The sequence below is a fragment of the Cololabis saira genome, chromosome 10 (assembly GCF_033807715.1).
Source record: "Cololabis saira isolate AMF1-May2022 chromosome 10, fColSai1.1, whole genome shotgun sequence".
NCBI lineage: Eukaryota > Metazoa > Chordata > Actinopteri > Beloniformes > Belonidae > Cololabis > Cololabis saira.
The window spans coordinates 15,147,924-15,159,980 of record NC_084596.1 but is presented as its reverse complement, the minus strand read 5'-3'; the positions used below and the strand labels follow the sequence as shown (position 1 = coordinate 15,159,980).

The 12,057-nt window shown below is 38.1% G+C and overlaps 1 protein-coding gene across 1 annotated transcript in view; it reads left to right on the top strand.

Annotated features, from left to right (window-relative positions):
- The first annotated feature begins 3,263 nt into the window (after window positions 1-3,263).
- gnal (guanine nucleotide binding protein (G protein), alpha activating activity polypeptide, olfactory type) overlaps window positions 3,264-12,057 on the top strand; it is a 52,643-nt gene continuing 43,849 nt past the window's right edge. Inside the window, exon 1 of the mRNA XM_061731785.1 lies at window positions 3,264-4,105. Within this exon, the coding sequence (XP_061587769.1) occupies window positions 3,511-4,105 (595 nt within the window). The 5' untranslated portion in view covers window positions 3,264-3,510. The remainder of the gene's footprint in view (window positions 4,106-12,057) is intronic.

The window sequence follows — 12,057 nt, the reverse complement described above, 5'->3', positions numbered from 1 at the left end:
AGAACATGTCATTATATGACTGAAACTAAGTCAATTGGCTGCTATAAGACCTAGGGAGGTAAGTGGCAGCCAGGTGCTGATAATAGAATATTTGTATTTGAAATAACCACAAAAACTGCGGTACAAATGCCTTTGAAACATATTAAACCAAAGTAGAGATATCTGCCCATAGCACCACTTTTGATGAATACACCATATTCAATTCAATTCAATTTTATTTATATTGCGTCTATTACAACAGAAGTGTTCCCTTGGCGCTTTCCAAAGACACAGAACATGACCCCCGAGCAATTATTAATAAACATAACATAGACAGCAGACACCTCACACCAACTGTCAAGCATGTCAAGTGTGTCAAGGTATTCCAGATTCACATGTGAGAACATCTTTCCAAAAGCTCTGCTCCTCCTCCTCCGAATCGGCTGAAGAAGTGAAGAAGGACGGCGGATCATTTTAGGATCCTTCCACATGGATGTCTTCAGGCATCCACATTATATCAGGCTGTGATGTCAATAAAGGCTTGGCTGACTACAACAGGTCCTGTCTCCGATAACCACAATCCAAGCGGCCTGGGGCTCTGCTAGTCCTTAAGCTCTGGCAATATTTGTTTCAGTAGTGAAACTTGGATGTTTGGATACATTTGACATGAATTAACATAATAAAAGTTTATTCTGAATCGTTGTTTAGCATAAGCTACAGTAAGTCAACCAGGTTAAAATGGCTAACTGTTATTGAGATATGGCGGGTTTCCAAGAATGTTTGTTGTGTCCATGGTAATGTGCAGTACCTGGAAATAGAGGCTTTAAAAGCTCTGTTCAGAAAACCTGTGGATGATGTCACAGAGGGTTTATCCAGTCTGGTCTCCAGTCAATCTGCACTTTATATGGCCACATTTGTACTTTAATAGTGATGAACAAATAATATTGAACCACTATTAAAAGTGCAAAAATATTCCATTTCCGAATTATATTCAATTGCTTTCTATTTATTTTAATTAAATTCTGAATATATGTTTCTTTCAGTGTATTTCTCTAATTTCTTTATGCAGTGCCATGTTCTAGCTGGAGAAACTACATTTATTTATTCTGTGTACGCATTTCTGAGGTGGAATAACAATAAATCTTGAGTCTTCCAAGCCAGACTCTCCACTCAAGTTATTTGAAAGTGAAGAAGCCTTTTGGATCAGAGGTGAAATATCTTCAAAAACCAAGAAAATAAACTACTTAGCATTTTAGAAGTGTGATCATTCTCATATAAATATTGTAAAGTTACCACCTCCCTCCCAATAAACACATGGACAACAGAAGCATATGATTTATAATTACACTGCAAAAATATGCAATATTACCTTAAGCAAAGTAAACTTTGTGTTTCTTGAGGCATGTTCTTGGTAAAACATTAGGTTTTCAGCATGTAAACTAGTGTAGATTTGTCTAAAAACAATAATGCACTGTGGCATTTTGTGTTAGGTGATAAATGGTTCAAATCTGCTTCATATTTATCTTCCTAAATGGTCTCTCATCTCTCCACATGGGTCTTACAATTTCCCCATCTAGTGGTTCACTTTCATCCCTGCATCTGCTCTTGACTTTTGCCCTATTATCCCAAGAAATCCCAAGTTTTCTGATCCTTCCTTACACTTGGATTCATGTCACAAAGATTGTGAAATAATTTTGTCCAAGCGACCAACAACAGACAGAACAACACCATTTTGTTTTTTATTTGGATTCATCTCTAATTCCCCTCAGGAAAGCGGACATTGCAGGAGGCAAGATTACAGGCGTTCAAATATTTGCATTAAACACCTTTTTGATGTCGTGGTAAGTTTGATTTGCATTTTTATTGAGCAGGAATCAAAACATTCCCTGTGTTCCCGGGACATCTGAAGGACCGATGTGAGGTTGCATGATGGCTCAATTTCTAAGATGTATCGCATATTAGGAGTGACTCAGGGGCGTCAATTGGGTATGCCAAGGTATGGCAGCCGCCACACCTTGGCTTCAAGGGAAAATGTAAATGTTTGTTTTTTAAATACATTTATGGAATTACTCTGTGTATAATTGTATTGATTATTCTATTATTTAATACATATAGAATAACTACAAATGCAAATCAGAACAACATGATTGATTTCACTAGTTATTATATACTGCAAAAACTGAAAATCTTAACAAGAATATTTGTCTCATTTCTAGTTAAAATGTCTAATTTTTAGTAAAAAACAATCTCATATCATTTAAGACAAGACTCAAAAACAACCATTCTCACCTGTTTCAAGTAGATTTTCACTTAAAATAAGTAGAAAAATCTGCCAGTGGAACAAGATTTTTTTGCTTGTAATGAGAAGATGAATCTTGTCCCACTGGGAGATTTTTCTACTTATTTCAAGTGAAAATTTACTTGAAACAGGTGAAAATTGTCAAATTTGTTATTTTTTTCTGGTGATGACTCTTGTTTTAAGTGTAATGAGATTTTTTGACTAAAAATTAGACATTTTAACTAGAAATAAGACAAATATTCCTGGTAAGATTTTGAGTTTTTGCAGTGAGCGAGACTGCATTTGAAAAAGTTCCAATTTTCTTGACCACACAGATCAGCTACATAGACTTCTGTGATGAGTATTTGCTGGACGTGTTGATTGATAATACTCAAGTTAAGTTCTGTGACTCGTAACCTTGCCATACCTTAGCTTCCACTGAATTGACGCCACTGGAGTGACTCAAGAATTGATTTGGGTTTAAAATCGGGCACATTGTGAAAACTAATGAATAATACTTGGAAATGCAGAAAAAACAACGTTTATCAAATCGTGAGTGGAGCTCGTTAGAAAACAAAAATCAAAGGGCTTTAGGAAACTTGAGTTCACTTTAAGGACACACTGTAGTAAATAAATAATTTTGACAAAGAAAAATGCGTAAGAAGTTTAAATCTAATTTTAAAGTAATCCAATCTGGCATTCTAATGGTTTAATGAAATATTTGCATGGCCAGAGATAAAGCAGTGTTTGGCTGCATTTGTGTGCAACAGTGAAGAGCAGGTTTCCCCGAGCTGCAGACATCTGCATCTGTAGACATGCAGGTATGAAATGTGAGGAATGAAAATCATGAGCAGCATTCTGGAAATGGCTTTACTGTAGTAATGACGTGCCGTGCATTGCATGTAACAACTGTGCAGCCACATTGTTGGCCGTGTGCGCAGCGGATATCCGCGTTTTTCTCCAAGGCTTCTGCTTTCCCTTAGTTACGGTAAGGTGGACCCGCAGTGTCCACTAAAAAAGGATCAGGTGATCCACTAACTACGAAGCGAAGGCTTGACTGGGGGAAAATGCAAAATGACATATAGCAAATGTCGGGAGCATAATTCATTCACACTTTCGGCTCAAATCGGGACTTGACTCGCACCGCCGGAGCGCCGATGCGACCATGGCTCGCTAGAGCCGGCTGCTGCGCATAGATCTGCGAATTTTTTTTTTTTTTTTTTTTTTTTTTAAAGCTCCATATTTTCTAATTTATGAGAAATCACATTCACGGGCAAATAATTGCTTTCAACATGGGGCTGTGTTACAGTTTGCGTCCCCGGCTCTTCGGGGACCTGAGCGGCTCTATCTCCAACGCCACCTCGGACTCGGAGCAGCCTCCTCCGGACGCGGCGGTGCCGACGCGCGCCGGCGGCGGCGGCGGGGCTCGGCAGGAGGAGACCGGGGGATGCGCGGAGACGCGCCCCGGGGACCCCGCCGGGGACCCGGCCAGGGACCCGGCCAGGGGCCCCGCTGCAGCCAGGGACCCGGCCAGGGGCTCTGCTGGGGAGAACCGCCGTGGAGACACCGGCACCGACGCGGTGCTCATACAAAACGGAGGTGGTGGTGGTGGTGGAGGAGGAGGAGGAGGTGGTGGTGGCGGCTCCGGCAAGGGCTCAGGAAAGGACCGCGGCCGACGCTTACAGCTGCTGCAAAAGACCAGCACCCAAAAGCAGAAAAACTGGGACAAATTGCTGGTGGAGGAGAAGGAGGCCGAGAAGGAGGCGAAGAAAGTCAGCAAGAACATTGACAAGGAGCTGAGGGAGCTGAAACGGGAGTATAAACAGACGCATCGGCTGCTGCTGCTGGGTAAGGTTGTCTCCTCCTCTCTTGTTTTTTGTTCAACAAGAAAAAAAGGTGTTTTATTAATAGAAACCATAATGCACTGACTGGCCTGTCCACAAATTATGTCACTCCTGGAGAGGCCTGTTGCCACATCTGATGGCTTGGCTGAGAAGACTCACTAACCCCCCGCCCCCTTGCAGCCAGTACTCGAGTTGTAAAAAAGAAATCAGGGGGGATGATGGATTTTATCATATGGGGACAGATAATTTGTGCTGATTACAAACAATATAATATATTACAAATAATAGCACTGACCAAAACACCTGCAGAAATACTGCAGGAATGACATAGCAGCAGTTAAATGCAGCCTTCTGTAAGCTTTAAATATCCACTGGGCTTACATCAAATACATCAAAACACAACAATAAAAAACAGTTTTCTGAACTTATCAATATGACTCTGTCCTTCACAGGATAAGTAAAATGGATCACTGCAAAAACTCAAAATCTTAACAAGAATATTTGTCTTATTTCTAGTTAAAATGTCTCATTTTAGTAAAAAAAATCTCATTACACTTAAAACAAGACTCATCACTGGAAAAAAAAACAACAATTTTCACCTGTTTCAAGTAGATTTTCACTTGAAATAAGTAGAAAAATCTGCCAGTGGAACAAGATTTTTTTGCTTGTAATAAGAAGATAAGATCTACTTATTTCAAGTGAAAATTTACTTGAAACAGGTGAAAATTGTCAAATAAGTTATTTTTCTGGTGTTATTTTTCTGGTGATGACTCTAAATGTTGAAATAGCAGTAAAATCACATTCATTGATGAAATGACATAAGGGATGGAAAAAGGGGATGGCAGGTTTTACAGGGGGGATGATTTTGACCGTTTTTATTTCAGGGGGGGATGCCATCCCCCCTCATCCCCCCTCGACTCGAGTACTGCTTGCAGCTGTCAGTGGCAGATGATGAAGATGTACATTCACGGCTTAGTTGTCCCATTAACGTTGCATTTATGCATTTTGGAGAACTAAACATGCGTGTTGTTAGCTGTCAAAATGGACCACAGCTGGGGGGTGTTGGGGTCTGTTTATCTTAAAACTAGAATAGTAGAGTATCCCGTTATGTAAGGGTGTGACATCTGTTCAGAGACAACACATGAACAAATTACTGGCACATTAACAGTTAGAATAAAGTAAGCATGGGATGATGTTCAGGTGCAGCTTTTTTCTTGGACTCTGGATCTTTTAAGTCCTTTTTAAAAAGCAACAACAACAAAAAGCAGGAAGTAATCTTATAGAAAAGAGGCTTGTAATACAGTAATCCGGTATAGTGTAACACAAAGTGTAATTTAGTACACTTTGTACTTCATGTCTAGACACAACATGCAGAAACTGAGAGCGGACAAAAAGACTGGACTGTCTTTTTCATCTTTTAAGAAATAAACTCATATAAGTTCTTGACTTTAGTGTAAGTCGTGTAGTGCGGAGACCGTGCAGACTTAGACATCTAGACTGAGTAACAAGAATCAAAATTAAGTACAATAACGTATCCTTTAATGTCATGACATCTGTCTAGGAACAGCAGGAGTCAGTTTTGTGGAATACACTTAGCGTATTCTTGTATTATGACAATATACAGACCAAATGCTCACAGCAAGAAGGTCACTTACCGTATGTTAAATCTCATACTTGTGGACCTATACAGTCTTTTGCCCTCACATTGTAGTTTACTACAACAGTGTAAAGTGGAATGCAGTGCCGTATATTGACTTTTATATCTGACATCTGCGTATGGACACTTGTAAAGTGGCCTCTTATCACAGTGGCCACTTCAATTTATGATGTTTGCTGGGGCGACTACAAAGTTTAGTAAATTCGTTTGGGATTTTGGGTACTAAAGTAGAGCATGTAATAGGCGTGGGTAATTTATATGATGTAATATAGCCATTTCTTCTTCTTTAGTTTTTTTCACTTGATAGAGGTACCTTGAAGGATTTTAAAGCAGCACATTATAAGAATGCAGAAAGATAACAGTTTGCTTTTATTCTCTTTTCTTGTCATAGGCTTCAGAAACGATCAATTCTCCTACTGTGTAACCTATTGATTCCAGTTCTGATCATCAGTTGAATGACACTTCCTGAGTGCACCTATGCCAATCCAAGGAACAGATTATTGTAGTATTCATGCCAGTGGTGATCAACTTTAAGGCCTCTATTAGGATCACTATTCCTGGCATTTTAGCATCGGACAAAAACTTCAGCCAATCAGTTTAAATGTTCTCATAAATAACAGGGCTTGTATTGATCCTAAACACAGCTTATAACATATACAGTAATGAGACTTTCCAAGAATTAGTCAGTAGCATCACAGTGCAGTGTCGGCCATCTGTGTTTAAATTGCAGTAGAGTACATTTTAACCAAAATACACCACTTTAATGTCATTGCAGCTTCACTGATGAGGAAATAAAAGCATGTTTGATAGCTGATAAATATCCAGTATTAACAGCTAATCCATTGTCTTCTCTCACTGCATGGACAAGTCTTAGTCTAAAAAGCACTTTGGTTCTTTTCTCTCCATTGTCAGTGGCCACTAGTTTCACTTCCTGAGTAAACAGCCCTTGTTAATGACAAACAGGAAGGAATGGTTCATCCTAATGAAGTAAAACCGGGAACTATTAGACATGCTTCCACAAGCTGGCACCAAAAGCGACCGCGCGTGGCGTGGCAGACCTGCGTTACTGTGTCACTTCAGCATGCCAGCGTCCTTTGGTCGTCTCGGCCCGCTCCTGTGGAGCCACGCTTATTTTGGTAGCCACGTCAGCCTCTAAACGAGCCCCGAGCCACTTCTGATTGTTCTTAAGAGGCCTCTGGGACTTTATGCCCTGCAGGTTTTACAGCAGGACTCCTGTTGCAAGCCGCTGAACTCAGGTGGTTTTTGTTCCTCTGAAAGTGGACACCTTTCAAATAGTGTTACATTTCAAGCCAACAAATGCTGGCTAATCTGGGTCATTTTATCAGTTTGTATTTACTGCAAGTATTTAGTTAAATAAACATAGATATTAGGATCAAATGATTATGCTAATTATTTAATTCCATTCAGCTTTAGTACAATTTATACACAATTAAACACAATTATAAATAATTTTTCTTATTATTACCACACACTTGTTTAATCTTTTTAATATATATGTTTAAATCTCTCTTAATGATTCAACAAACTTTAAGATGTCGCAATGAGGTGGGCATAAAAGATAGAATAGTTTATATTATCACACTCATTGATTTTTTTGAAAAGCTGTAAAATGAGAAACTATTATTTCTTGAGTTTTTGTCCATTAGGGACATATATTCAGGAAAATGGAAAAAACTAATAACTAATTTATATTTTTGACAGAAAGGATAATTTGTTACCGTTTCAGTTCACATAATGTTAATTAATCTGTCGATGTTAACCATTAATGTCTATGTATTAAGTAGACTGGTAGATACATTTATTTATTATTTATTTTTTAGATATAGCATTATTATGTAAGGTCGATGGCTCCAATAAAAGTATCAGTAAGAATATATATTGTAAACACAATCAGACGTGAACTAAAAGTCATATAGAAGTAAAAGAAAGTCCTCTTAAATAGGAATATTTCATAGATTTCTTGGTCATCAGAAGGGCCTGATCAATAGTTTTTTTCTTTACAAGGGCCATCATGGGGCCCCGTTCCTTGCAGAGGAGCCAAGTGTTTGCCCAACATGCTTCCACATGATTCCTTTTCTTAGTCGGGTGTAAAGACATTTTAGCAGTTACATCTCGTTCGAATGATTTTCGTAATTAAGAGACAGAAAACATTATTTTGAATGCATCGACGGGGAAACTCCTTCCCAGTTTTACATGTCTGCTGTTCATAAACAAAATACTGTCCAACACTCACAGCACATGACGCGCTTGGATTACCGTCTGCTTTATTAACGTCAGTGAAATGATCACGCTCATGCCTACACATAAAAATGTTACTGCAAACTCAGACCTAGCGGCATCTTTATTCCAGTTTTGTCAGACATGAACTGAGTGACTGCAGTTTGGTAGATATTCTTCCACAAGCTGACGGCATGAGGATGTATGATTTCCCATCAAACACTGTTAGTCAACTTTCAGCTAGTAGTTTAGTCGTATTTAGTAGTAGCAGTATTGTTCAAAAACTTTCTGTGAGCTTTTTTCATGGTCCAGTCCCCCTGTGGTCACAGTAACGTTAGACTGAATGCCCTCTTTCTTCCAACTACAAAGAGGAAATGGTAATCTAAAGAAACCTTAATGGATATGCATCACCTTCTCCTCAGATTTTACATGTCAAACTATCAGTCGATCAATTTGCTGAATTGTTGCACCGTTAATTCATAACTGCTGGTATCAAAAATCCCAGAAATCAAAGTCAAAGTCAGATTTATTTGTATAGCACAATTCTTGCACACAGCAGCTCAAAGTGCTTTACATAAAAACGTTCCAATACAATCAACAATGAATTACAATCAACATCATACAGAACACAATAAAAACATTAACAGTAAGATTAAAAAATAAAGTTAAAAATTTAAATAGAAGTAAGAAATAAAAGCTAAAAGTCGATAAAAAGTGCTGCGGTTTAGCAGCAGTTAAAAGCAGAAGTAAACATAAGGGTCTTTAGCTTAGTTTTAAAAATAGGCAAAGTTGGGGCAGATCTAAGGTCTTCCGGGAGCTTATTCCAGCTATATGTGGCATAATGGCAGAAAGCGGCTTGGCCATGCTTTGTTTTGGTCCTAGGAACAGTTAGCAGACCAGTCCCTGATGACCTAAGAGGTCTAGGGGGTTCATAGTGTAGAAGCATATCAGAGATGCACAGAAACGTGTCTGTGCTTTATTCGGTGGCTGTCGCGGCCCTTGTGGAAGCTTCTCTCAAACATTTTAAAAAATCTGCTCCAACTATATATTAGTTGCAGTGCAGGATGGTTTGTTATAATCAAACTGAGACTCATTATCAAAGTGAGTAGACTGAAGGATAGAGGCCCTTACATCCTCTTTGTAATGTATTTCTTTAAGATAAGAGAACCTCACATTTTGATAAAAATATCAAACATGATTGATCAGAAAAAAGTAATTGATAATAATAATAATAATAATAATAATAATAATAATAATAATAATAATAATAATAATAATAATAATAATAATAATAATAATAATAATAATAATAATAATAATAATAATAATAATAAAAAACCTTGAGGCCAAAGCTTCCGGTCTAAATGGCTCAACTTGAAATAACAAATTCTTTGTTAGAGATGTTACAGTTTAGGAGAAGTTGGTAAATCTGGTGTCTTTCAAAGCGAGTTTTTATAGACTTTATAGTTTCACTTGAGGAATACAGACGGAGGCCAAATTCCTTTTATTTTTGGAGGGGAAGTGACTTTATTGTTCAGTCTTGAGGATCAGATTCAGCTTGTGTGATGGTATCTGTTGCCGCTTTCCTAGATGTCCTGAACTGGCCTTTTTCAAATCTCAGCCCTATCATCTTCACAAACATCTACACAAAACCAGGCTGTCAGCAACACCGTTTGGACGACAGAAGCGACAGAAAATAAAGTAGCGGGCAGGCGGGTGAATTCTGCACTCGCTGTCACGTTTGGTTTTATTATTTGTTTGTTTCTTCAGCCAATGTCATGCGTGTGAAAGCGCATTTTGGAAAAATCTTACTCATCTACTGAAGCACGTAGCACAGGCCCGCTGCCCCTCCTCCTCCAACACAAGTACGAGTCTGGTGAACTTTGCTTCTGCCTAAAACAGTTTTATCATTGACCACTCCTGAACTTTGCTGCTCGCTGAGTTCCCAGTTAATGTGATCACCGTCTGGAGGTACTGGAACATGAGTTATTGTCATATTGATGATATTAATAGCACGGCGGCGGTTTTAATTGTCTTGATACTTTTTCAGCTCGCTGAAAGGGAATCACACCACACTGGCAGGACACTGAACGAAGCTTATTCTCCATGTTTGCTTATTGTATCGTTTACTCTTTATTGCGAACCTCTCTCCCTCCAGACGGTTCTGTAAAGTCCTCTCCGGCTCCAGGAAAAAACATTTCAAGGGAGGTTAAATTTAGCTTGATATCATTTGGATGTGTGCCTCGTTTATACAGAGCATGCTTCAATTATTGTCTGGGCCAGTAAATAAGTGAAGGAGATTTTTTTTTTCTTCTTAATACAGAGGTAAACTCTTTCAAGTGCAAGTTATTATTAGATTTTGTTGTAACAGCCTACTGGCAGTTATTATCTTTACCCAGTCGGAAAGTGTGCATGTTCAAGAGTATTACAAATATACTTAAACAGGTAAAAATTGCTTCAAATCTGTGTTTGCTTTCCTTTTTGTGACAACTGATTAACAAGCCTCTCACTCTTGTCAGGATGTGGAAATTATATTTAAATCACGGGAGGTGAGGTTGCTGTTTTGTAATGTAAGAAGGTTATTGGTCCCAAAATAGGAAAAAAGTAAAACAATAAAAGGAACACCTTTTGTCAAATTATGATTCGCTAATGAACTGAAACACCTCAGGTCTTGAGAAACTGCACATCTACGCATGCGTAGAAAGGCAGAGACTGAAGTGAATCAAATGTAGCATCTTATAGTACTTAGAAGTGTCGCGTTGAGAGATTTCAGCTCTCCTCCAACCCCAGTAGTTTTTCATTACTGAGCTCCGTCTGACTCCAACAACTTCAGCCTCATTTCAAAGAAATGTTTTGTCTGTAAAAAATGTGAATAATAAATAGACCCTGTACCTGGATGAAAACAAAAGTTTGGGATGGTGTTGTCCTGCCTCTTTGCGTTCATGGGAAATGCTACGCCATGTTAGCAGCTACGGGTTTGGTTCTGTGCATCAATTGTGGATGTCAGCTGCCTTTTGCTTTGTTTGTATTTTGTTTTTGTAAATGAATGTTTACATGCTAATGTTTGTGTAACAGGAGAAGAGTCATCATTTAACAAATTGTGATGATAAGATAACTTTTCACCAGCCTGGCCAGTCGTCCTCATGTTGTTCCTCTTTGTTACAAAGAATTTGTCTGTTTTTTTTTTTTCCGGATTTGAGTTTGATTTCCAGAAGGCAGTCCCATCACACGCAGAAGAAACTGCCTCAGGATGCCAGTCGGACAGGAATACAACCGATGAGAGAAACCGACCATGTGACATCAGCTGTCTTGGTTGCTTTGAATAGCGGCTCTGAGATGCTTCTGTATGAGTCGCTGCATAACGCAGTGACGCCTTTGGCCCGTTGTGATTGGTTTGGTACGCTCTCTACGGTGGAAATGACCATGAATGGGGCGGGTACCAGGTTCATTTTGAAAGAGCGAAACTTTGGAAAGTGAAAAGATATGGCAGGTCAGGCTAACTTTTCACTGCTTTACTGTTCAGTTTGGGTTTACCTTGCTTACTTCAAGCAGTATTACATAACAATGTTGTGATTAACAGAACTGAAATGTATCTGGTTGTACTTATGACTTGTGAAATTTTGCTACAATTATGTGCTTGATATGCTCAGTTTATGTAGTCAAGCTGTCGCAAGGCCTAAAAAACATTTGTAAAACATGTGTGTGTATATATATATATATATATATATATATATATATATATATATATATATATATATATATATATATATATATATATATATATATATATATATATATACATATATATATATATATACATATATATACACATACATATATATACAGGACTGTCCCAGAAAATTAGAATATTGTGATAAAGTCCTTTATTTTCTGTAATGCAAAAATGTCATACATTCTGGATTCATTAAAAATCAACTGAAATATTGAAAGCCTTTTATTATTTTAATATGGTTGATCATGGCTTACAGCTTAAGAAAACTCAAATATCCTATCTCAAAAAATTAGAATATTCTGGGAATCTTAATCTTAAACTGTAAGCC